This window comes from Enhydra lutris, unplaced genomic scaffold (assembly GCF_002288905.1).
Source record: "Enhydra lutris kenyoni isolate GAN:26980312 unplaced genomic scaffold, ASM228890v2 scaffoldscaffold40, whole genome shotgun sequence".
Taxonomy (NCBI): domain Eukaryota; kingdom Metazoa; phylum Chordata; class Mammalia; order Carnivora; family Mustelidae; genus Enhydra; species Enhydra lutris.
This window is the reverse complement of record NW_019154124.1, coordinates 7,005,661-7,030,845: the sequence shown is the minus strand read 5'-3', so window position 1 is coordinate 7,030,845 and position 25,185 is coordinate 7,005,661. Positions and strand designations below refer to the sequence as shown.

The following is a 25,185-nucleotide window of genomic DNA, read 5'->3' as shown; positions in this document are numbered from 1 at the left end:
TCTTTTTAAATTTTTTATTTTTGGGGCGGATGGGATTAACATTTAATCATTTTTTATTAACATATAATGTATTAATTAATTAATTACAGGTCTGTGATTCATCAGTCTTACACAATTCACAGCACTCATCATAGCACAAACCATTCCCACTGTCCATCGCCCAGCCTCCCTATCCCTCCCACCCCCGACCCCACACTCCAGCAACCCTCAGTCTGTTTCCTGAGACCAACAGCCTCTTAAAGTTAGTCTCCTTTTCTGGTTTTGTCTTGCTTCATTTTCCCCTATGATCCTCTGTCTTGTTTCTCAAATTCCTCATATCAGTGAGATCATTTGATAATTGCCCCTCTCTGACTGACTTATTTCACTTAGCATAATACCCTCTAGTTTCATCCATGTTGTTGCAAATGCCATGATTTCATGTTTTTTTTATGGATGCATAATACTCCATTGTGTGTGTGTATGTATGTATACATACATGTGTATATACACACATATATACATACATGTATATATACATATATATAAATACATGTATATATACATATATGTAACACATATAAATGTTCAGTTTAGAAGAACTACTAACCGAAACCTTTAGTTATCCAAATATATTATTATTTTTTTAAGACTTTATTTATTTGACAGAGAGAGAGATCCCAAGTAGGCAGAGACAGGCAGAGAGAGAGGGGTAAGCAGGCTCCCCGCTGAGCAGAGAGCCCGATGCGGGGCTTGATCCCAGGACCCTGAGATCATGACCTGAGCTGAAGGCAGAGGCTTTAACCCACTGAGCCACCCAGGCGCCCCTATCCAAATATATTATTAATGACAACACTCCATATTTAGTGAAAGAGAACAGAGGGCAGAGGAATTGCTATTCAGCAATATTTACTGAACACCTACTATATACCAACAATGTACTTGGTGTTAGTATGTCATCTCATTTAATTATCATAGTGATCTTTAAGGATTCTCATCTCAATAATATAGACAAATTAAGCTCAGTAAAGTTAAGAAACTAACTCAAGGGGAGCAAATATAAATTAAATGAGTTAACCTATAATCTCTCAGGAAAGCCAAATATGTCCTCCAGCACATAATCAGCCTAACGTGTTATACATATTTAGCCCCAAATACAAACACCTGAAGCATCAAAGAGATAGATGGTTGTTCAAATGTCTGTAGCAATTATGGGAAAAAAATAGAAAAAAATATGTTCTCACACATTTGATTCATTAAGAGTTTTAATTTTTCAAACTTCACACTTTAACTCAACTGCTACAATTCTTTATCTGGAACAAGAGATTAATATTTTATACACATTTAAATATTTACTTTTACATACAGTACTGTTTGTTCTAATAGAAACAATTGGTATTTTATGAGACAGTCAAAAATGTATCAAAAAGTAGATCTGGGCACATGGGTAGCTAAGTCACTGGGCGTACGCCTTCGGCTGGGGTCATGATCCTGGGGTCCTGGGATTAAGCCCTGCATCAGGCTCCCTGCTCCGTGGGAAGCCTGCTTCCCCCTCTCCCACTCACTCTCCTTGTGTTCCCTCTCTTGCTGTCTCTCTGTCAAATAAATAAAATCTTAAAAAAAAAAAAAAAGTAGATCTGACAACCCTCAAGGACTAGAACATTGAGAAATATACACTGTGGTGTCATTTACATGCACTTTTTTAAAGGGAAAGAATACTATTATTATTTATATTAAGACACTAATCCTCATATAATTAGATTAAATAAAGACCATACATATCTATGTATTTAGTAAGAACTAGAAGCACAAAATTGTGCCTAATTTTATTACAAACTTATTCCTTAACATTACATATAGAAGAGCTAAGTAAATCACAACCTTAACTTTTAAGCATATGAAGAAAATATGAGGATCCTAATCTTCTTTTATTCAATTCAATACTCATGGTCTAGGATAAAGCTATCCAGAAGGACATAAAGCTACACATCTCCACACGGCATACACTCAAACCAATCCAATCACATGCTTCAGACATACTTCCGTAGTGGGGAAAACAGCATCCCACAAAAATTCATGTCTGCCCAGGACCTTGGAATGTTACCTCATTTGGAAACAGGGTCTTTGCAGATGCAATTGGTTAAGGATCTCAAGATGAGATCTTCCTGGATTTAGAGTGGAATTAAATCCACTGACTGATGTCCTTATAAGTAGAGTGAAGAAGGCAACATGTAGCTGGGGGCAGAGACTGGAATGATGCATCAGAAAGCCAAGGAACACCAAGGATTGTGCTCATCAGAAACCAAAGAGACGCATGGGGCAGTTTCTCCCTCAAGCCTCCCTGCAGAGGGAACCAACCTTGCTGACATCTGATTTTGGACCTGTGGCCTCCTGAACTGTGAAAAATTTAATTTCTGTTGTTTTAAGCAACCTAGCTTGTGGTCCTGTGTTACAAAGGCCCCAGGAAACTTATACAACTTCTTATAATATCTTCTTGCTATAACCACTAAGTCATTTCATTAGCACAATAAATACAACCATAAAAATAGAAATGGAAGCACTCTGCAAAATAAATGCTATTTAACTGTGTGATGGTACTACCATCATCTCTGTCATTACTGATGTTAAATCAATAGATATGTATATATGACACTAATCATCTTTTTAAAACAAGATGTATACTTCCCCACCTTCACATCAGAAGTCATCTCAAAAAAGTCTCACATTAAACAAGGAAGGTTTTTTTTTTGTTTTTTTTTTAAGATTTTATTTATTTATTTGACAGACAGAGATCACAAGTAGGCAGAGAGGCAGGCAGAGAGAGAGAGAGAGAGGAAGGGAAGCACGGTCCCCGCTGAGCAGAGAGTCTGACGTGGGGCTCAGTCCCAGGACTCTGAGATCATGACCTGAGCCGAAGGCAGCGGCTTAACTCACTGGGCCACCCAGGCGCCCCTAAACAAGGAAGTTTTATAGAAGTTTCTTCAGTTCATTTTTCAAAGCAACTTTAGTACAAAAGGAAGAATGCCCTGAAAGTCAGTAGACCTGAGTTTTGGCTTTATTACTGATTCATGACTACAATCAAGTTATTAGATCTATAGGCGTCAGGTTTCTTAGCTATAAAGCAAAAAGTTTAACAGAAACTAGATGATCTCTAAAGTCAAACTATCATGACTACTGCACAGCATAGTTTCTTTCTTCCTTGTAAACAGAACTAAAACTCGAATTATTTATGCTAGAAATACCCAACCTGGGAATGGATGAGGGTGGAAAAAGAACTTCATGACTAAAATGGGGGGGGGGAAATTTAAGTGAAAAGGCAAATATTTTAGTAACTAAGCTAACCAATCTATTTCTGGTAGGAAAAGTCTTGTTTTTGGCAAGTAAGTGACATTAAAAAGGAAGAAATGGAAAACATGACCGGTGACTGCAGCAAAGACTGCTGGGCTTTATAAACTACACTTAATCATGACTTTACTGTATGACTGTTAGACAGCAAATATCAACAAATACCGCGGTTCTCACACTGAGTATCAGAAGCCTGACAGTCTAGATTTTCCATTTACAAGTAAGAGTAAGGATCTTTTTTTAGCCTCATGAGATTTTTTTAAAATCCATGAAATAAAGCACTCTGGTAAGTTTGAGGAGCAATTCATCTGATAAGTAAGGGGAATATGAAGTAATAATAATAGAAATAACTTTCATTTATTGAAGGCTTACCCTGTGGAGCACTTTGCTTAATACTTTACATATATCATCAATTAATCCTCAAATAAATAAAAAAAAAATAGCATTTATATACACAAAGAAAGTGAAACTCAGATATTAAGCAACCTGTCCAAAATCATACTGGCTTTCAAGAACAAGGATTCAAATCTCAGCTTTCCAACCACAAAACCTACATTCTTTTCACCCATTAAGATATACTGCCTCATACAGTGATCAACCTCAAAGAGGGCAGGTTATGACTGAATGGGGGCGGGGGGGGGGCGGATTTGTAGAGCTGGTAACATGGTTTCTAGACCTGAGCTCTGTTACACAAACAGGACAAAACAGCCCTGAACACAAGCAGGTGTTCAGTTTGTCAAAATCCATGAAGCTGAAAGTCTAAAATCTGTGTGGTCTTCTGAGTATGTTATACCTCAGTAAAATGTATATATATTGCCTCTGCATTATTCAGAACTCTTTTACAAGTAAAAATTCAAAACACACTCGCATCAACAAAAACAGGGGGTTTCTTGGCTGCCACGGGTAAAATAACTCAAAGTTCAGGGGTGAAGTGAATGTCAGAGTGGAGTGAATCCAGGGACTAGACCACCATGTTGGCCTGTGGTGTCTCTTTTTACCCCCAATTCCTGACCCTTTTTACCCCCAATTCCTGACCCACTTTGGTGTTGTCTCATTCTCTTCTGGAGCAGCAGACTTTCATCCTTGTAGCTCCTTCAAAGAAGCAAAAGGGGCTTTTCCATCAGCTCTAATTAAAAAGAAAAAGGTTAGGAGCACCTGGGTGGCTCAGCCAATAGGGTGGCCAACTCTTGATTTCCACTGAGGTCATGATCTCAGGGTTGTACAACTGAGTCTTGGGTTGGATTCGGCATTGGGCCTCCAGCCTGCTTGGGATTCTGTTTCTCCCAGTCCCTTTGCCACTGCTCTCCACCCCCTACACATGCCCCTGTGCACTCTCAAATAAATAAATAAATACATAAATAAATTTAAAAAGCATTTGTACAAGGAGAGTTGGGTTATCAGATATCCCTGGGCCAATTACTGTGGCCAAGGAGCTGAGGTGCCATCTCTGGTCTTGTCTTAGCCCTATAGCCACCTCTTTGGCCACATAGAAGGAGGAATACTTGCACTATAAATATGGTTATTAAAGAAACTGTTCAGTACAGAAAACCACTCTAATTCTTCATCTATTATATCCTAACTCACAAAATACATAAATATTTTTAAGAATGATGTTTCATATTTATTAAAGAACTCATGAACCACTTTAAAAAACTTTTTAAACATCATAGTTAAAAACAGACTTGCTCCTTCATAACCCTGTGAGGCACATAGGGGAAACATGACTATCCTCAGTTTACAAAAGAAGGAACTGAGGCTCAGAGAGATAAAGTAATATGTTCAATATTATAAGCTGATAGATGTCACAATATCAAATACAAATGTTCTTTCAACCATAACATACTATGAGTCATAGCAGCTTAAAATTACATTAAAGATTTAATAGTACATATAAGAACACGGTTCAAGAAAAAAAATTAATAGAGAAAATGTAATAAACCCATTTGTCTGAGGCTCAGTATTTCTATTTTGGTAGGCCTTAATTTGCTATCTGCTACTATAACCATCCAGAGGCAAAAGATGACTACATGGGAAACCACATCCCATTAGAATTCATTTCTTGTGTATCACCTGGAATGCTTTCAGCTGTGAGGAAATAAAAACTCCGGTTCAAGTGACTTAAAAAAAAAATGAGGGATTTATTAACTCTCACAATAAGAAGTTCCTAAGCAGGACATTCCATAGTTAATTCTGTGGCTCAAAACTCCTGAAAGCCTCAGGTTCTTTCCATCTGTCACCGTTGCCATCCCCAGCCTGCTGACAAGCTCCCCTCCTGGGAACAAGTCACTAGGACAGCTTAAGGCAACAGAGCCTCACCCACCAATGTCTAGAAACAGAAAACAGACCTTCTTCCTCTCTCTTTTTCTAAGTAGGCTCCATGCCCAAGGGGGCTTGAACTCACAACCTTGAGATCAAGAGTCACATGCTCTACCAACTAAGCCAGGTACCCCTGGACCTTTTCCTTCAATTCATTCTTTTACCCATGTTGAATTAGTTCATAAATGTAAAGCAATTAGAAAATGCCTGGAACACAATAAATGTCATAAAACTTTCACTATTATTATTGTTGGATCTCTTTTTAAGAGATGGCAGACTTGTCCCAGAAGCTTCACATTTCATAAGCCAGAATTGGAATATATGCCCCCTTCTTTCTTTTTTTAAAAAAATTTCTTTACTTTAGAGAGAGAAAGCACACATGCAAGAAAGAGCATGAGAGGTGGGAGGGGCAAAGGGAGAGACAGAATCCCAAGCAGACTCTGTGCTGAGCGTGGAGCCTGATGTAGGGCTCGAACCAACCATCCTGAGATCATGACCTGAGCTGAAATCAAGAGTCACATGCTTAACCAACTGAGCCACCCAGGCATCCTGAAAGCTGAAATTTAATACTTCTTCTTCTTCTTTTTTTTTTTTAAGATTTATTTATTTGTTTTAGAAAGAGCACACAAGAGAGCAAGCAAGTGGGGTGAGGGGCAGAGGGAGAGAAGCTTTAAGCAGACTTCCTGCTAAGAGCAGAGGGCTTGTTCTCAAAACCCATGAGATTATTACCTGAGGCAAAACCAAGAGTCAGACGCTAAACCAACAGCTGCCCACGTGCCCCAAGATGTAACACTTAATCATCTGTGCAACTCTGAAATGCTCCATGTAGGTACTTAGTGCACACGCGCACACACACACACATACACACACACACACACACACACACACACACACACACAAACTGAACTTTACTAAAAAAGTAGGGAATATCAAGTGTCAGTCACACTGATGTTACTCAGGCTAGTTTTTCATTTAAAATTAAACATTAAATGAATCCCACTGTTAGCTTACATTTAAAAGCAATAAAGGGAGCTCTTAGGCTGATGATAAAAGGGAATTCCAAGATGGCAGATGAGAGGTGTAACAAGAGAACAATCTCCCTGGCATGGAGCATAGGGCAGAGTTCTAGGAGGCCATTCCCAAGGGAAAGGGAAAAAAAAAAAGGAACTACTGGAGTACTTGAATATGACAGACTACAACAAAAGGATATCAGAGACTTTGGAGAATTAGAACAATCAAGCTAAAGAGGAAAAAAGTTGCACAAACAGAAAATATCATAGTATATTATATGGTGCAGTTATAAACAATGCATACACAAACAGAAGCCCTGACTTCACCAAAATCTGTAGAAAATTTGTAGTCATTTGGGAGGACTGGGAGAAGGAAGACTGGGACTAAATCTTTATTATACAGTCAGAAGTCAAAAGTAACATCTATAATGAATAATCAAGAAAAAGCAAGGTTTGGGGCACCTGGGTGGCTCAGTGGGTTAAAGCCTCTGCCTTTGACTCAGGTCATGATCCCAGGGTCCTGGGATCGAGCCCCGCATCGGACTCTCTGCTCAGCAGGGAGCCTGCTTCCCCCTCTCTCTCTCTGCCTGCTTCTCTGCTTACTTGTAATCTCTGTCAAATAAATAAATAAAATCTTAAAAAAAAAAAGGAAAGAAAAAGCAAGGTTTAAAATCATAAAGTAAATACCCTTAAAAAAAAACCAATCAATATAATTTAACAGGGCACTACTGTATTTTGAGCAGGGCAATTCTTTGTTGTGTGGGGCTATGTTAGAGCACAGATACGACGGGTGGGCCAAATCTAGCCAACTGCCTGTTTTTGTATTACTCTGTTAGAACATAATCATCCTCATTCATTTCATTTGCTTACATACTACCTATAGCTGCTTTTGTACTGTAAGTCAGCAGAATAGAGTACTGTCACAGAAACCTTATGGTCCTCAAAGCCTAAATAATACTGACAACATGGCCCTTTACAGAAGAAGTTTGCCAACCCTAGTTTACAGTATTGTAGGACAATTAGTATCTTTGATTCCTAACCCACAAATGTCAGCATTCCCCCAAAAGTAATAATGAAAACCAAAACTTCACACTGCACATTTGCAACCCATCCTTCCCAATTCCCTACCAGGGATGAGGAGTAGTAGAACTTTGGTTAAGCTATAAAGAATTTAAAGTAATTGCCTCTGGGGAGCAGAACTCAGAGGTTGGATAAAGGCAGAGAAACATAGTATTAGTGGCTGTTTTCGTTTTTGTTTTTTTTAAAACAGGCCTTAAAACACTAATCTTTCAAAGTATTCACATGTATTTCTTCAAGAAAATTAAATTTAAAAGCAATATTAAAGAACAGAACAAATAAAAATCTGGTTAATGGTTCTGGTGACTCACTACCATAAAATGCATGATTACATTTGCTAGATATAATTTGTGACATTTGTGATGGTTGCTCTGGAGAATTTTTTTGGTTGCACATATCCAGAACTACTAGGTAAATGACCCTCAGATAAGAAGGGTATTAGTGTGCTAACTGAATGCAAGTATAGTATTTCAAACCCTTTGTTACCAAGAAAGGTCAATCTAGTACGTTCTACAAATGATCCTCAGTGAAGTTCAAAATGTTTAACATAAAAAGCCAAATAGATAAGATGTTCAAGAAACATTACTAACTCTTGTAAGTAGACATTAATAAGAGAAAAGCTTTCAAAGACCTATGCAGGAAATACAAAATAATTTTTAGTTTTATTTAATTCACTTTTAAGGAGATTGGAAGTTTAAAGGCAAAGACGACACTAACATAGAACTACAAAAGACTAAATTAATAGTATGATCAACGTCCGTACTTCCAAATCAGTACCTTGTATGAAATGTAATAGTGTGTATCTGTGGCATGTTCTACACAGAAAAGAAATAACACATCCAAAGACAGACTATATTCTTAGGTTTAATCTTTAAAGCACTCTAATTATCACTTCCAATTCAACTAAATTTACAAACTGTCTGATTTTACCCCCATCAGAAAAGCTTTCAATATATAAATAACTATATTTTGTGAACAGGGACCTGAAGAATAAGGCATCAAAAATGTTTTAAAATATGAAAAGAAATAAAATTCACTATATACACTAAAAATTGAAAATACTACATAAAACAACATAAATCTTAAAGAGTGTAAACAACACTCTTTAGGAGTAAACTCTCCTGCACAAGTGCAATAAATACTGTTTTTTCAAAAAAGGCATTTATTCTCTTTCACTTCATAAAAAATTACTTTGGCAAAGTTTATTTTGAAACATAGGATGACACAGCTAGTTAAGTAGTTACGACAACTAATCCTAAAATATCAAAATTAACATTTTAATATTTTGGTTTGAAAAATAGAGTCCTCAAAGGTTTATTTCACTGAAAAGATTCAGCTGTTGAACTGCAACTTACAAGAAACAGAGTAAGACTATAGTTTCTCAATATAAAACAGCTATAAAATTATAACAGCTCTGCTAATCTAGCTTTAAAAAGAAATTAACCCAAGAAAAATTTAATGCTTTTAGAAAATGTTATTTATATTCAGAATCCTGGAAATTTGGCTTATATTATAGCTGAAAATAATTCATCTAGCTACTTTAATAATGTGGAATAAAGGGAAGAGAGAAAAACATTGTTAAGCATCATCTTTCTAACTTCTTTAGAAGTAAAATTAGCGCCAGGAAAACCAAATTGCTCCCCCTTCCACTTGAAAGTTCCTGAAATCTATTTGTCATTATTTCGGGTAATATTTTACCTAACTCCATAGCACCAAAAGAAAAAGTACACATTTTTAGAATAAGAATATTTAAGAGGTTGAAAACTTTGACTATGAACTTACCTTCTTTTGATACCAGACTATAGCATCTGTGACTTTGGACGCCATTTATTCCACTGCAATCACACATTCGTCATTTTAGGCTGTGCAAGAGAGAAAAACACACAGACAACTTTACTTCCACCTTCCAAAAGGAGACTGAACAACATGCGTACATAGCACTCTGGTTACTTGCAGAGCAAGGGGTGTATAACTATACTTATATTACATCCTTCCTCATTACTATTTTAGCAACAGGTTCTTCTTAGGTAAACAAAAATCAGTTGCCATAATAAAAGGATCTTTCTATGTGAATATAACACCTGAATTTTCTAACCTGGTGGATTTTGTAAAATAAGCCTTTTAAATAAATATCAGAATTTCCCAGGTTATACGGGAAATTCTTCATTTAAAAATTCACGTATGATAGAAAGCAATTCATTCACTCAGTATCAGATCAGTTTTGCTATAGTTCCCACCTGGGAACTAATGCCAGTTGCTGTTGCTAAAGGATGGCTTGATAAAGATGCCAAAATTTATAATCCTATTTAATATTCCCTGGCACTTAGTAAACACCAATTTGAACTAAAATCAAGTAACTGGAAAAACTTAATTATGTTAAATACTAAACCAAGATTAGAATTAATTACACAGGAAAAATTATTATGAAGACTTTTCAGATATCACAATTTTGCTAATATTTAGAAGTTTACCACAGACCATTTCATAAGCATCTTGTTCGTGTTTGCCTAAAACAGTTTTGCATACTAAACCTAATGGTTCCTTAGCCCAGGAGAGAATTAATTCCAGGCTGATTCCAGTTAACTCTGGACGACTTCAATAGTCATAAGACCAGGCTGGCACGGAGGGTGCCTCTGGTATGGAGTTAAGGATGAGCCTAAACAGGTTCAAACACAGACATGTGCCTCAGAACTCATTACAAACCAGGATCATCCAAGGCCACAGAGGATTTTAGAGACAAACCTGGGAGTAACACACCATAATGAGCTGATTCTAGCATGCGCAGATCTGCTACTGTACAGCTAGATGCTACCGCTTCAGAGTTTGCCCAGAGTCCACAGAATGCCAGAGATTTATAAATCATTCTCAGACGCATATTAGGATTCAAATATAAAGAAAATTACTATCAGGAAGGTCAAATGTTTAGACGATCAATTTCTAAAATAAAATTTAAGTCAGAATTTATTTGAAGTCTATATTTTTGACAGTGTTATGAACCAGATTGTTTTATTGCTTTTCCTAAGATAATAATTCTGTCTTTGACAAAATTCAAGCAAGCGAGGTTTTGAAATTCCTGACAAATTTCCTGGCATTTGTCACAGAAGAAGCATAGAGTCAAAGACCTGGATTCAAATACTATCCAGTATATGTAATATTAGAGAGATTAAATGACATCTTCAATGTCAATTTCTTTCACTTGTACAACAGGAATAACTACCTATTCATCCCCTGGAGGGTTTCTGTAACTGATGAGATATCATACCTAAAATGCCTACCACAGTCCAGGATATACAGCAGTTGTTCAATTATAATTATTGTTACTATTAATTTTTTTGTTATTATTTATTTATTAAAAATTCTGCAAGCCAGGAACTTGGAAGTATTCGTACTCCCTTTTTAAAACATTGCAAACAGTTCAGAAAAGGAACACATGCAATCATTTTTTGTTGACATGTAAAATAAAAATAGCTACCAGACTATCATAAAATCACAATGTCAATTCCCAACTATATGCACATGGCGTATTTAGAGATTTCCAAGTTCACCTCCACTGAAGTTTCTCAGTCAGGTGTGGCTTCTTTCATTTCTCCCACCAGGGTTTTTGGGGAAGCTTTTCTCTACTGACTTAAAATCTTCCATTTTGGTTTTTCTGTCCTGGAGACGTCTGGGGGTAATTCATCAGTTTTAACACATTTCATTGATTCTGCTATAGGACTATTTGTGACAACATTACACCTTCATTATATTTGTCGAGATGCATGCTTGTCAAGACACATATTTTCCAAACTGGTTAGAACTCTCCTTCTCCCCTCTCCTGCCCCCCACCCTTGCCAAATGCACTACAAAAAAGGTACAAAAGCTATGAGAACATCAACTTTTCACTATACCCTCCCTTCACATCACCCAATCCTTACTGACAAAAATTCCAGATTATCTACTAAGATAAAGATCCTTTCTCCTAAGCCCCCAAGAGCATAAATAACATGCATTTCATATACAAAATGTGAAAGGATTTTTTATTCACTCCATCTATTAAATGTATGGGATATTTAACCTATTTGGGGAATAGTTAAGTGGTTACTTGTAAGTACCAATAATTTTTCTTTAAAAAGCTTCAATGAAAGTGAGGAAAACATTGTCTCTTTCAAATAAAATGATCTTTTATTATCGTTTTTATAAATTTTTTTTAAAGATTTTATTTATTTATTTGACAGAGATCACAAGTAGGCAGAGAGAGAGAGAGAGAGGAGGAAGCAGGCTCCCTGCTGAGCAGAGAGCCCGATGTGGGGCTCAATCCCGGGACTCTGGGATCATGACCTGAGCCGAAGGCAGAGGCTTTAACCCACTGAGCCACCCAGGCGCCCCGATCTTTTATTATCTTTTAAGATAATTTTTAATATACTTTGGTTTATACCAAGCTACACTCAGAAATAAATTTTGAAAATCAATTATAACAGGACACAAGGTATATGGAATGTTACACACATTTTATTTATTTGGATCTATGGAAGTAAAATTCTATTAAAAAAAAAAACAACACAAGTCTTCAGTAATGGCAAGGTTTGCTCTGCAAACTCACTTAATAGTTTTTCCATTGTGTCAACAACCTTTCAGTGACACAAGTGGCTCATACCTATTTTTAAAACAGGTTTTACAGCATGCTGAGATAGAGTTCTGAATCAGACATCTGACAAAGTACACCCAAAGACACCCAAATTTCACATGAATATAAATAACAAGAATAAGTCAACAAATGATTTCATGAATAATTAAGATTATTTCCAAAGCCTTTCTAACTTCTTTGATTCTGGCAGTCCAGGAATACAGGTTTATAGTCTCTATTGTCATGACAGTTCAAGCCAACAGTTTTAATGCTAAGTTATGACATTAAAGTTAATTTACAGGGGAAAAAAAAAAGGAGCATAGAAAGCTTACTGGGTACCTTGAATTGAGAATCTTAATCTTTTCTGACCATCTGATCTGACAGAAGGATGGGTATTAAGATAGAAATAATCCAATTATAAAACCACAGAGCTAACTATAGGCACAACATTTAAATCTTGGTATAGACAGTTACTCTGAGCTAATTCTCTCCTTAACACTGCTTTAATTGCTACACCTTGTCAAAACATCTGAAATTACTCTTTACACCATGTCAAGGACCACACAAAATGCATTTATGATGTCAAAAGCCCGGGTGAAGGAAAAGGAGGACAATGAGGAAATCGTATGTTAAGTCTGCCTTTATGAAATCTCACTATCAAATATAGTAATGCCCAGGGGTGCTCTTTGTAGCCAAAGAAATGGTCAGGTTTTTAACCATTCCCTATGTTAGAAAAAAGGCAGTCTATCAAATACTACGTGTTACAATGCATTTCTCTCATTATTCTGAAACAAATTTTTCTGTTCTAATTACGACTCTTACTGTGCTCAGAAACAAATTACACCAGTCCCTGACGTCACTCTCATTCCTTTTCTCCACTCATCCATCCTTTTAAGTCAGTTCAAATCCTACTTACTCCAAGATGAAGCTTCCTACTAGTGTTGACTTGGACAAAAAGTGTTGAACCCTGATGGCTCTCCCAGCACTGATCTGTACTATGACATCTGGTATTTAAATAAAAATGAGGGGCACCTGGGTAGCTCAGGTCAGGATCCCAGGATACTCTCTGCTCAGCAGTGAGTCTGCTTCTCCCTCTCCCTCAGTCTGCTGCTCCCCCTGCTTGTGCACTCTGTCGAATAAATAAATAAATCTTAAGTAAATAAACAAATAAATATGAAAAGCAATATAGCCACAAGTCATTTGATTATATATAAACGTCCTAAAGTTAAAAAAAAAAAAGGAGTCTTTCCTCCTTCGTGACTCTAATCCTCCAGGACATTAAAATACGCAGTAGAGGAAGTAGAGCAGAGAAAAAGCTATGACTAAGCCATCAGGAGAACTGGGTTCTAGATCCAAGTTGTGACGCTAAATGCTATGTGCTTTTGAGTAAGTTTCTGAGTTCCTTAGAGAACTTAAGAGAATGTTTGCCGGGGCGCCCAGGTGGCTCAGTGGGTTAAAGCCTCTGCCTTCAGCTCGGGTCATGATCCCAGTGTTCTGGGATCAGCCCCGAATCGGGCTCTCTGCTCGGTAAGGAGCCTGCTTCCTCCTCTCTCTCTCTCTGCCTGCTTCTCCGCCTACTTGTGATATCTCTCTCTGTCAAATAAATAAATAAAATCTTAAAAAAAAAAAAAAAAAAAGAGAGAATGTTTGCCATCTAGCCGAACACTCCACAAACCAAGAAAGGCTACACAACTAACAATTCCAATAATGTACAGGAGTTTCTCTGAATTCCTTTACTAACTCACCCAAAAAACACTACTATTAGTTAAACCAATATTACATATATAGAAGTTGACATAGCAAAAACCATGTTTAGACAAAATGGAACAAAGGTTATTTTTAAAAGGTAGTTTATGTAAATCTCCTTAAGTCCTGATCTCAGTATTCTGTTCGACAACCTTAGATCACTCCCTACTGCCTTTAGAAAACCATTTAGACCAACTACCCTATAGAATTATACTCAAACCTTCTAAAATCTCACCCTAACCTACTTACCAATATTACTGCTACCATCTTCTCATAAATCCTGTTTCAACCACACTACATATTCTACACTGTGCTACCTCTGTACCCAAATTAACACCTCTTTCCAAAACACCGGGGATTTCCAGAAGGCCTCCTAAATTCCACTTTCTCTATGAGTTTCTCCCAAATTCTTCCATTAAAGATTGCTTTTCCTCTTCTAGGTTCCCATTATACTTAATATATTGTTTTGTTTTTTATGTACTTGTTGATAGGTGCTCCCATCCCAACCAGAAATTTTTTTAGAGAAGTCCAATGTCTTCGTTATCTCTGAATTCTCCTATAGCTTTTTGGTACATATTAAACACAAAACAAATTTAAAAACTGCTAGCCAAAACACCCTCACAGATGAACCAATTTAACAACCAGAACTGAAAATTCTACCTGCTCCAACTTTTGTACTACAACCGCCATGCGCATAAACACAAAAACATACTCTTTCCTAACACTAAGAGGTATAAAACTATGGTGAAGTATAATAAGTATGGCAGATTTTTACTGACATGTCACTCAACCAATACATAACTATTTGTAGATTTAAAAAGTACAATGAAAAAGAGTTGGAAGTCAAACCTGCCACGTCTAGCCTAACTTCATTTCCAAATGCTGTAATTAAATATAACTCAATTGCTTCCTCCACAGCTAAAATAACCAATTTTTTTACGTCAGAAACCAGGAACAAAGTGCTTCTGCCCTTAAAAAGATAATAAATGCTAACGGTCAAATCAAAATTTTTATGCTGATACCAAAGACAGTGAAACTCTGGTAGAGGTAACTTGGTATAGGCAGAAGGAAATCTAGTTTCTAGGCTGCAACTTTCTAATCATGTGACCTATAAAGTGTTACAACTTCTTAGAACATTTTTAAGCTGAAATGAGAATATGATTTCACGGAAATGTTGTGAAGAATAAACACCACATACTACATGTTTAAAGTTGTTTTCGATCTTAGAAGAATGAAAAGCAAAATGAGATCTAATACAAAGAGCTACGCATTTCCTCTTATACCAACCAGTTCGTAAAAAGAATATTTATAATTTTTATTTTCCTGCATGGCACCAATGCATAGTGTTTGTATTCTGGGCTAGAGGATAAAACTTAATCTAAGAAGGAAAATTACAGGCAATTAACTTCTCTCTAAAGCTGCATGGACAAAAACATTTTTGGGTTATTGTGAAATTTAAGAGATTCTCTAGAGTTCTAATCTTAATGGTACCCACAAAGACAGCCATGAACTTCCTGATGGGTACAACTAACCCATCCTATATGTCCTTTAATGCAACTCTGTAAACTTCAGGGTTTTTTAACCTTAGCATATAACCACAACATGTCTACTATTTCTTAAGCATTCTTTTGTGTTGTTTTTTTAAAATATTTAATACTTTTATTTAACTGTTGTGCCACTTGGAAATATCAAATACTTCTAATTCACTAAAATTAGGTTTAAATTCCTCATTTACTCCCAAGAAATTTTTACCATCAGCCAACCAGGCTCCATTCAAATATGGATATGTTATTACTGGCCTCTAGTAGAAACATTAACTATATAAGTGGTCCAGGACTCTTTATCAAAATAATAATGCACTAAGTAATACTCAAATGGCTTAAAGATTTAAAAATCTTAAAAATGATTTTATTTAGAGATTAAAAATGCTAACTGTACCTCATCAAAAATGCTATGAATAAAATCTGAAAATCATTACTTCAGAGATAGTTAATCCAGTGTCTGATCATTTAATAAAAATACATATTTACAAACACTTACTAATACTGGACTATTCTAGGCACAGAGAATACAACAGCGAACAAGAAACAAGGTCCCTGCCATGATGCAACTTACATTGTAAAGAGAAAAGATAGAAAATGAAAAACAAGATAATTTTGTGCTGAAGAAGTGCCCTGAGGGACATAAGGAGAGATGACTGGGATAGAGTGGAGAACTTTCGAAAAGAATGGTCAAAGAAGCCCCTGTGAGATGACTTGTAAATTGAGATCTGAAGGATGAGAACAGCCAACTCCGTGAAGAATTGAGGGAGGGCAGAGGGAGGAGCAAACACAAAGACTTTGCAGTGGGAACGACCTTGGTATTTTTTTTTTTTTTTTAAGATTTATTTGACACACACAAAAAGAGAGAGAGACAGGGAACACAAGCAGGGGGAGTAGGAGTGGGAGAAGCAGGCTCCCCGCTGAGCAGGGAGCCCTATGCGGGACTCCACTGCAGGACCCTGGGATCGTGACCTGAGCCCAAGGTAGATGCTTAACGACTGAGCCACCCAGGCACCCTGACCTTAGTATTTTTAAGGAACAGAAAGGAAGGCAACGTGACACAAGTATAATGAACTTAAGTGACAGTGCTTCAAGATGAAGTACGGAAGAGGGTTAAGGGCTATGGGGTCACAGGTACCATAGCAAACAATTTTATTATAAAGACAGAAAGTTACTGAAGTGATTCTAGAAAGCAGTGATGTTCTATCTTGCAAAGACCACTCTGACAGCTATATAGAGAACAGAATGAACTAAAGAGCTAAGACTGGAAGCAGTGAGGCTAGTTAAGAAAGTCTCAGTCCCATGCAGAAGATAACAATATATTGGGCTCAGGTGTAATCAGTAGAGATGGCACTAAGTGGGCAGTTCTGTTTTACTTATGGGTAAAATCAACAAGATCTGGTAATGGACTAGGATAGGCAGGTTGGGGAAAGGGATTAGAAAGAATTATCTAGGTTTTTGGCTTCAGCCATTTTCTGAGATGGCCACACATTTTTAAAAAAATGTTTATGAGAGTACATACAAAAATGTTATACCTGTTAAAGTGACTAGACGTTAAAATAAAAAAGTCAAATAGGTAGCAAGAAGAGTCTGAAGCCAGAGATAAAGATGAGGGATGGCGATACAAGTTTAGAAGCCATAAACACACTGTCAATATTTAAAAGCAGAGGTGGGTTACAGAGTATATGCATTTGTCAAAACTGAACAAACGTATACTGAATTAAAATATGTGTCTTTCAGGGGCATCTGGGTGGCTCAGTTGGTTAAGCGTCTGCCTTTGGCTCAGGTCATGATCCCAGCAGGTAGTCCACTTCTCCCTCTTCCTCTGCCTGCTGCCCCCCCCTACTTGAGCGTGCACTCTGTGAAATAAATAAAATCCTAAAAAAAAAATAATAATAATAAGCACCTTTCAAAGATCACTTCGATATAAATCATATGACTGACTGACAGCAGCTACGGTTATTAGCAGCCAACCAAATTTAAAAGATACTGTTGGGCATACTTTTGTGTCACCCTTTTCTCCCAACAAAACTTTGTAAACACTGTTCTGTTGTCTCCTCGAATTGACCATATTTGAGGAGTCTACAGCCTGCTAAATTTCTGTCCCACTTCTGTAGGTCATGTTCTCTTTTTGGCCAGGATGCCAAAATAGTTCTCTCATTTTTGAAGTTACTAACAATTGGGATATAGTCAATTTTAAGCATTTTAAAAAAAATTTCCTGGTAGTGCCTTTCAACTTGCAAATGTATGTTTCACTTCAGAAATTTTTGTATTATATTTCTGAGTAGTTTTTCCTTTTTCATTTGTTATAATCTCTATTTCAGGGATACACTTTATTCTGATGCAGGACAGTCTTTTCATGGTCATTTCTTTCCTGTGACATATCTATAGAGCTGCCATGCTTTCTTTTTTTATTTAAATCTTGATCGTGTTTAACATAGGGAAGCCAACACTGAGCTCCCGCTTATTCTGACATCCAACAGGTTCTGCTTGACAACCTTAACACCCTTCTCACCTTAGCGGGAACCATTTTTATTTCTATACTCACATGTGTGTATGTGTATGCATACATACACACAATCTTCAGTTTGAGAACTGGATACTGCTTTTAAATCTATTTTTCTATAGCCCAGAGATGCAGGAAATAGGAAAAGGGAGACCTAAGCTTGGATTGAGTATGGCCACTGCTAAAATTTCATTAAGTGTCCTGTATTGTACCTTCATCAGCTTTGGCTCTTGCCCATAATCAAAGCATAATTCAAAATGGCAATTTTCTCTCACTCTGTGAAGTTCAGCTTTAGTATGTAGGATCTTCTCAAGAATTTTTCCTTGACTTTTTGCTTCCTACTCACCTCTTAGCTCTGCCTCCTGGAGAGTATTGGTGAGCATGCTCACTGTTTTGTAGGCCTGTCTTTCCTTAGTCTGGCTTCTGGAATATGGGATTGAGATTACAAAGCTTGTCCTATACACCGAGTATCTCCTCATTCCTTCCTTGGCTTCTAGTTTTTGAAGTATTTGGCATAAAGTTGCACATACCCCTTTTTTTCCTTTTCTATTCTAATTTTTGCCCTCTTCTCCCCACCTACTCTTCCTTTCTTTCTTAGTGAAGAAAAACCCTGCTATTTCAAGTGCTAAATGTATTCTTTTAAATTACTGGCTCAACTGAAAAGTAAAACTTAAATATTCTAAGATACAGTTGTAAAATGTTAACAACAACAACAAAAGACAAGCTTAAAATGGAGTCACTTGTGCTAACCCCCACGTCAGCAAACCAAGACTTACTACCTAACCTAACTGCAACTTCAACCCCTCCTAGAAATGTAACCTTAAACCAGTGAATCTGGAACTTCCTGTTCAGCACTAGTGAGGTAATCTGCCTAATAGACGCCTTCCATACCCCAAAGAAAGATGAAATAATCTCTTCTTTCCTTGTCTCTGCCCCTTCTGCCTATAAAAGTATTCCATTTGGTCAGTTTTTTGGAGCTCCTTTCTATTTGCTAGATGGGATGCCACCCAATTCATGAATCATTGAATAAAGCCAACAGAATTTTCAAAATCACTCAGCTGAATTTTTTGTTTTGTTTTTTACCAAAACTAACAACAGCTGCACTTTTACTTCTGTTATTCCTGACAGAGGAAGTAAAGGGAAGACACCCAGTTTCACTTCTTCTAAATTCAAGATACTAAACAGAAAATACAGGACCATAAATTAAGCTCTTCTGTGAACCTGTTTTGAGTACCTCCAAGGGAGGGGAAAAAAACCCCAACTAAAATGCATTTTCCCTCCTCAAACTGACTCTTCTTTTACTATTTACCCAATCTGCTGTTCAAGCATGGAACTTGAGATAATCTTTCTTGTCTCTTTACCTTTCCTACCACCACCTACCTGTTCAGTATCTGGCACACAGAAGCCATTTGGTAAGTATGAAGGAATAAATTAATATAGTCTACTTGTCATACTGCCAAAACACCTCTCATATAACCCCTCCCTGGCCCACTATGAGACCTGGTGCAAGTCCACATCATCTATTACCAGGACTATTTTAAGTCTTTTACTACTTCCTCACTTTCTAAACTCCTGACCTCATCATGTCTATCTCCTCCTTAAAATTATCTAATGATTTCCCATTACCTAAGAAAATAGTTTAATCAGTAGACAAAGACCCCTTTTTTTTTTTAAACAACCCAATCATAGATTTATCACCTTTACAATCAGCAGCATCCATTATCTTTATCTTCTCCCATGCACAACCTCTCACCTACCCTATCTAATCTGCCATCCATATACATATCCTACAATCTAGCCGTGTGGGCTTCTGAATGTACCATACATTTTCATGCTTGCCTTCTAGTCCTGGCCTTATTTTCTCTGTCTAAAATAACTTTCTCCCTGTTCTGACCTACTTGACAAGTCGTATCAGATTCTTCTATGCCACAATCATCAGGAAATTAAATTGTGAGAACGTATCAGCAGTGGTGTTCAAATGACTTAATTACTTAAAAGAGTAATTTTAGATTTAAGTATTTCAAACCAGCAGGGAAAAAAAAGGCAGACTAAACACAGGCATCTAACTTTACTCCTTTACGATATATAACTGAAACTATAGCAAAGGCATACACATATAAGCACAGAGAGAATAAAGAAAAAAAAAATTAAAATGAAGCTTGAAATAAGATACAGGACTAGTAACTGACCTAGCAGATCTGAGACAGCAAAAGACAACATGGGATCAAAGAGAGTATCAACCCAATTTACACCATAAAAACCAACAAAAGTCTCAAAGGCTGTAGCACAGGTTCCACTAGAAGTGGGAGATCTAGTTGAAAGCTATTAAAACAGTAGATCTAGTTGAAAACTATTAAAACAGCAAATCCACACTCTCACTGCGTATCACTGCATGACTATTTCTCCATGTTCCTGCAGATGACAAAGCCATATGTGTATCTCTACAAAGACAGGTATTTATCAAATAAAAAAGTTGAAAGTACTTGCCTCTGGAAAAGGGAAAATGTGGGTAAGGTGCTCTAGGGCGGTTATTCTTCCTTAACTTTGTACAACCATCTCTTTGTGATATTTTGATACATAGCAAGAAATGTAGCTGAACCTTGAACACAAGGGTTGGAGCACAGATCCCTTGCAAAGTTGAAAATCCACATGTGACTTCTGACTTCTCCAACACTTTACTAATAGCCTGCAGTTTACTGAAAACCTTACTGATAACATAAATAGCCAATGAACACAAATCCTGTATGTCATACATATTATATACTGTACTCCCACAGTAAAGGAAACCAGAGAAAAGAAAATGTTATTAAGAAAATCGTAAGGAAGAGGGGCACCTGGGTGGCTCAGTGGGTTAATAAGCCTCTGCCTTCGGCTCAGGTCATGATCTCAGGGTCCTGGGATCAAGCCCCGAATCGGGCTCTCTGAGCAGAGAGCCTGCTTCTCCCTCTCTCTGCCTACTTGCAATCTCTATCAAATACATAAGTAAAATCTTTAAAGAAAAAAAGAAAGAAAGAAAGAAAGAAAGAAAGAAAGAAAGAAAGAAAGAAAGAAAGAAAGAAAGAAAAGAAAATCGTAAGGAAGAAAAATTACATTTGTAGTACCATATTTATAAAAAAAAATCCGCATACAAGTGGACTCACAGAATTCAAACCCCTGCTGCTGAAGGGTCATCTATGTTCGGTCTTCATTCCTATTACCAGCCCAGAGCTCTTAAAACCCTTTGAATGTCCTACGGAGAGTGGCAAAGGTGTCGTTTGTTTTGATGAGGTGACTTTTGGAAAGCTCCTATATAGGGTACTAGTTGCCAGTGGAGTCAACCATGTGATTAAAGGGTTGGAACATTCAGTCCTAGTACCCCCCACCATCCCCCAACCTCCTGCGAGCAGAGAGCGGCTGGAGATTGAGTTCAATTGCTAATGGTCAATGATTTAATCAATCATGCCTATGTAATCAAGTCTCCATAAAAACCCAAAAGTACATGATCTGGAGAGGTCCAGGTTGGTGAACATGTGGAGACTGGAGGAGAATGGTGTGCTCAGACAGCATGGAAACTGCGCCCTTTCTCCATATCATGTCCTATGCTTCTCATATCTATCTGTTCCTGTTACACCTTTTTGTAATAAACCAGTAATCTAGTAAGTAAAATGTTTCTCTGAGTACTGTGAGGTGCTCTAGCAAATAAACTGAACTCCAGGAGGGGGTCATAGGAACCTCCAATTTATAGGTAAGTAAGAAGCACTGGTGACAACTTGACTTGTGACTGGCATGCGGGGTGGGTAGCAGTGTCGTACAACACAGCCCTTAACTGGCAGGATGTAATGTTACCTCCAGGTGATAGTGCCAGAATTGAGCTGAATTATAGGATACCCAGCTGATGCTGGAAAATTGCTTGGTGGTGTGGGAAAAACATACACATTGGAACTGGCACCAGAATTATACTCTTAATACACATATCTGAAGAACTTTGATAAAATTACAAGTTTTAGATTTCAATTTCCAAATAGTTACAGTTTCAGTAAACTGGAATCCTAATGTTCGTTAATATGATTTCATTATGTAAATATCTTCCAAAACATTCATTTAACATTTTGGACAACCACCTCTTACCTAATGTAGTCTTCATTATTCACAGATTCTGCTATATGCAAATTTGCCTGCTATCTAATTTTTAATTTGTAAGCTCAAAATCAATACTCACAGACTCACAGTACTTTCCTAATCGTTTCCAGACATGCACAGAGTAGCAAAAATCTTGAGATGCCTGATGTGCAGGTTTCCAGCTCATGTCAAACAAGATGATGCTATCTTCTTAAGATAGCTTTCAACTATAAATAAGTTTCCTTTTTGTGGTCTGCTTTGTGACAGTTTTTCAATTTTTTGCTTTTTGTTGCTGATATTTGTTTAAAATGACCCCCAAGGGTAGTGCTGGAGTGCTGTCTAGTGTTCCCAATGCAAGAAGTCCTTGAGAGGAAAACACAGGCAGCAATCTCTTTAACTTTGGCCACAGCAACTTCTTGCTAGACACATCACCAAAGCCAAGAGAAACAAAAGCAAAAATGAACTATTGAGACTTCATCACGATAAAATGCTTTTGGAGGGCAAACAAACAGTTGACAAAACTAAATGGCAAACTGCAGAATGGGAGAAGATACTTGCAAATGATTTATTAGATAAAAGCCTAGTACTCAAAACCTATGAAGAACTTACCAATTCAACACCCAAAAGGCAAAAAATCTAATCAAGAAATGGGCTGAAGACATGAACAGTCATTTCTCCAAAGAAGGCATACAAATGGCTAACAGACACATAAAAAATGCTATCACTTGGCATCAGGGAAGTACAAATCAAAACCACAATGAGATACCACCTAACACTGGTCAAAATGGCTAAAATTAACACCTCAGGGAACAATAGATGTTGCCGAGAATGTGGAGAAAGGGAATCCTCCTACACTGTTGGTTGGAATGCAAACTGGTGCAGCCACTCTGAAAAACAGTATGGAAGTTCCTCAAAAAGTTAAAAACTGAACTACCCTATGACACAGCAACTGCACTACTATTTATCCAAACAATAAAAACATCATGATCCAAAGAGGCACATGCACCCCAAAGGTTTATAGCAGCAATGTCCACAATAGCCAAAATGTGGAAAGAGCCCAGATGTCCATCAATAGGTGACGGATAAACATGAGGGGCGTGTGTGTGTATGCACACAGACACACACACAGAATGGAATATTACTCAAAAAGCCATAGAAGGTATTATGCTAAGTTAAAAAAGTCAGTCAGAGAAAGACAAATACTGTATGATTTCACTCATATGTGAAACAAAACAGACAACCATAGCGGGAGGGAAGGAAAAATAAAATAAGATGAATACTGAGAGGGAGGCAAACCATGAGAGATGTTTAACTTTAGGAAACAAACTGAGGGTTGCTGGGGGAGAGGTGGGTAGGGGGATGGTGTAATTGGGTGATGGGCATTAAGGAGGGCACTTGATGGAATGAGCACTGATAAAGCACTAAATTCTACCCCAGAAACTAATGATACATTATATGTTAACTAAATAGAATTTAAATAAAAAAATTTTTAAAAAGAAGGCTTTAACATACCTTATGAAGAAAAATGTGTGTTAGATAAATTTCATTTATGTATGAGTTACAGTGCTGTTCACCATGAATTCAATGTTAATAAACCAAAACTAAGTAAGATGTCTTTAAACAGTAAAACATATAGAACAAGGCTGTGTATTAATCAGTTGATGAAAATATTGTGACCAGTGGCTCACAGGAATTTAACCCTGTATTTCCCCCTGAAGCTATGCTTCAATGTTTACTAATTCAATGTTTGTCCCGCCTTATAGAACACAACCACTGTGAAAACCAAGAATCAACTATAATTGGACTTAGTGACTGGGCTTAGTTCTCAGAAGGTAGATGGAGAGTTAATGGTAAAGTAGAAATGAGAATCAAATTGTGTTCCTTGGGTTTTCTTTTCCAGCCAACTTAAAACTAAGATTCATGGCTTTTATGTACCAGAATACTTCTTATGAGATAAGCAAGCTATAGTCAGAAACCAAGTCATTTTTAAAATGATCAACATACTACTGGTCAACAAATCTCATTATTTTATGCAACACCATCATTAATATGTCCACATCATCAACTCAGGATTAATAAAAATGAAATCGGGGGGGGGGGGGGGGGCTTTGTTCCATATTACTACAAACTACCAAGCCAAGTGACCTAAACTGCCTGGAAACTCAGGAATGCACCACAATTTTTTTGTTTGTTTTTTTTTACTTTTTTTTAAAATAAACATATATTTTTATTTTTATCCCCAGGGGTACAGGTCTGTGAATCGCCAGGTTTACACACTTCACAGCACTCACCATAGCACATACCCTCCCCAATGTCCATAACCCCACCCCCCTTTTCCCAACCCCCCTCCCCCCCAGCAACCCTCAGTTTGTTTTGTGAGATTACGAGTCACTTATGGTTTGTCTCCCTCCCAATCCCATCTTGTTTCATTTATTCTTCTCCTACCCCCTTAACCCCCCATGTTGCATCTCCACTTCCTCATATCAGGGAGATCATATGATAGTTGTCTTTCTCTGATTGACTTATTTCTCTAAGCATGATACCCTCTAGTTCCATCCACATCATCGCAAATGGCAAGATTTCATTTCTTTTGATGGCTGCATAGTATTCCATTGTGTATATAGACCACATCTTCTTTATCCAGGAATGCACCACAATTTAACAGCCACTAAACTTACAACATTCTTTCAACATTCTTTTTTTTTTTTTTTTTTTTTTTTAAGATTTATTTGAGACAGAGAGAGAACATGAGTCAGGGAGAGGAGCAAGGGAGAGGAAGAGTGAGAGGCAGACTCCCCAATGAGCAGGGAGCCCGATATGGGGCTTTATCCTAGGATCCTGGGATTATGACCTGAGCTGAAGGCAGTTTCTTAACTAATTGAGCCACTCGGGTGTCCCTAAACTTACAACAATCTTCTAATCTGAGGGAATTTTCTATAAATCAGGAAAGTAATAGTTTAATTTCCA

At 37.2% G+C, this 25,185-nt stretch overlaps 1 protein-coding gene across 2 annotated transcripts in view; it reads right to left on the bottom strand.

Moving 5' to 3' along the window:
• LOC111155289 (putative homeodomain transcription factor 2) overlaps nucleotides 1-13,384 on the bottom strand; it is a 93,839-nt gene extending 80,455 nt beyond the window's left edge. For both annotated transcript variants that reach the window (XM_022515428.1, XM_022515427.1), the window contains exons 1-2: nucleotides 13,360-13,384; nucleotides 9,507-9,586 (exon numbers count right to left, since the gene is read on the bottom strand). In XM_022515428.1, coding sequence (XP_022371136.1) covers nucleotides 9,507-9,551 — 45 coding nt within the window. In that variant the 5' untranslated portion in view covers nucleotides 9,552-9,586; nucleotides 13,360-13,384. The remainder of the gene's footprint in view (nucleotides 1-9,506; nucleotides 9,587-13,359) is intronic.
• Between the last annotated feature and the right edge of the window lie 11,801 nt (nucleotides 13,385-25,185).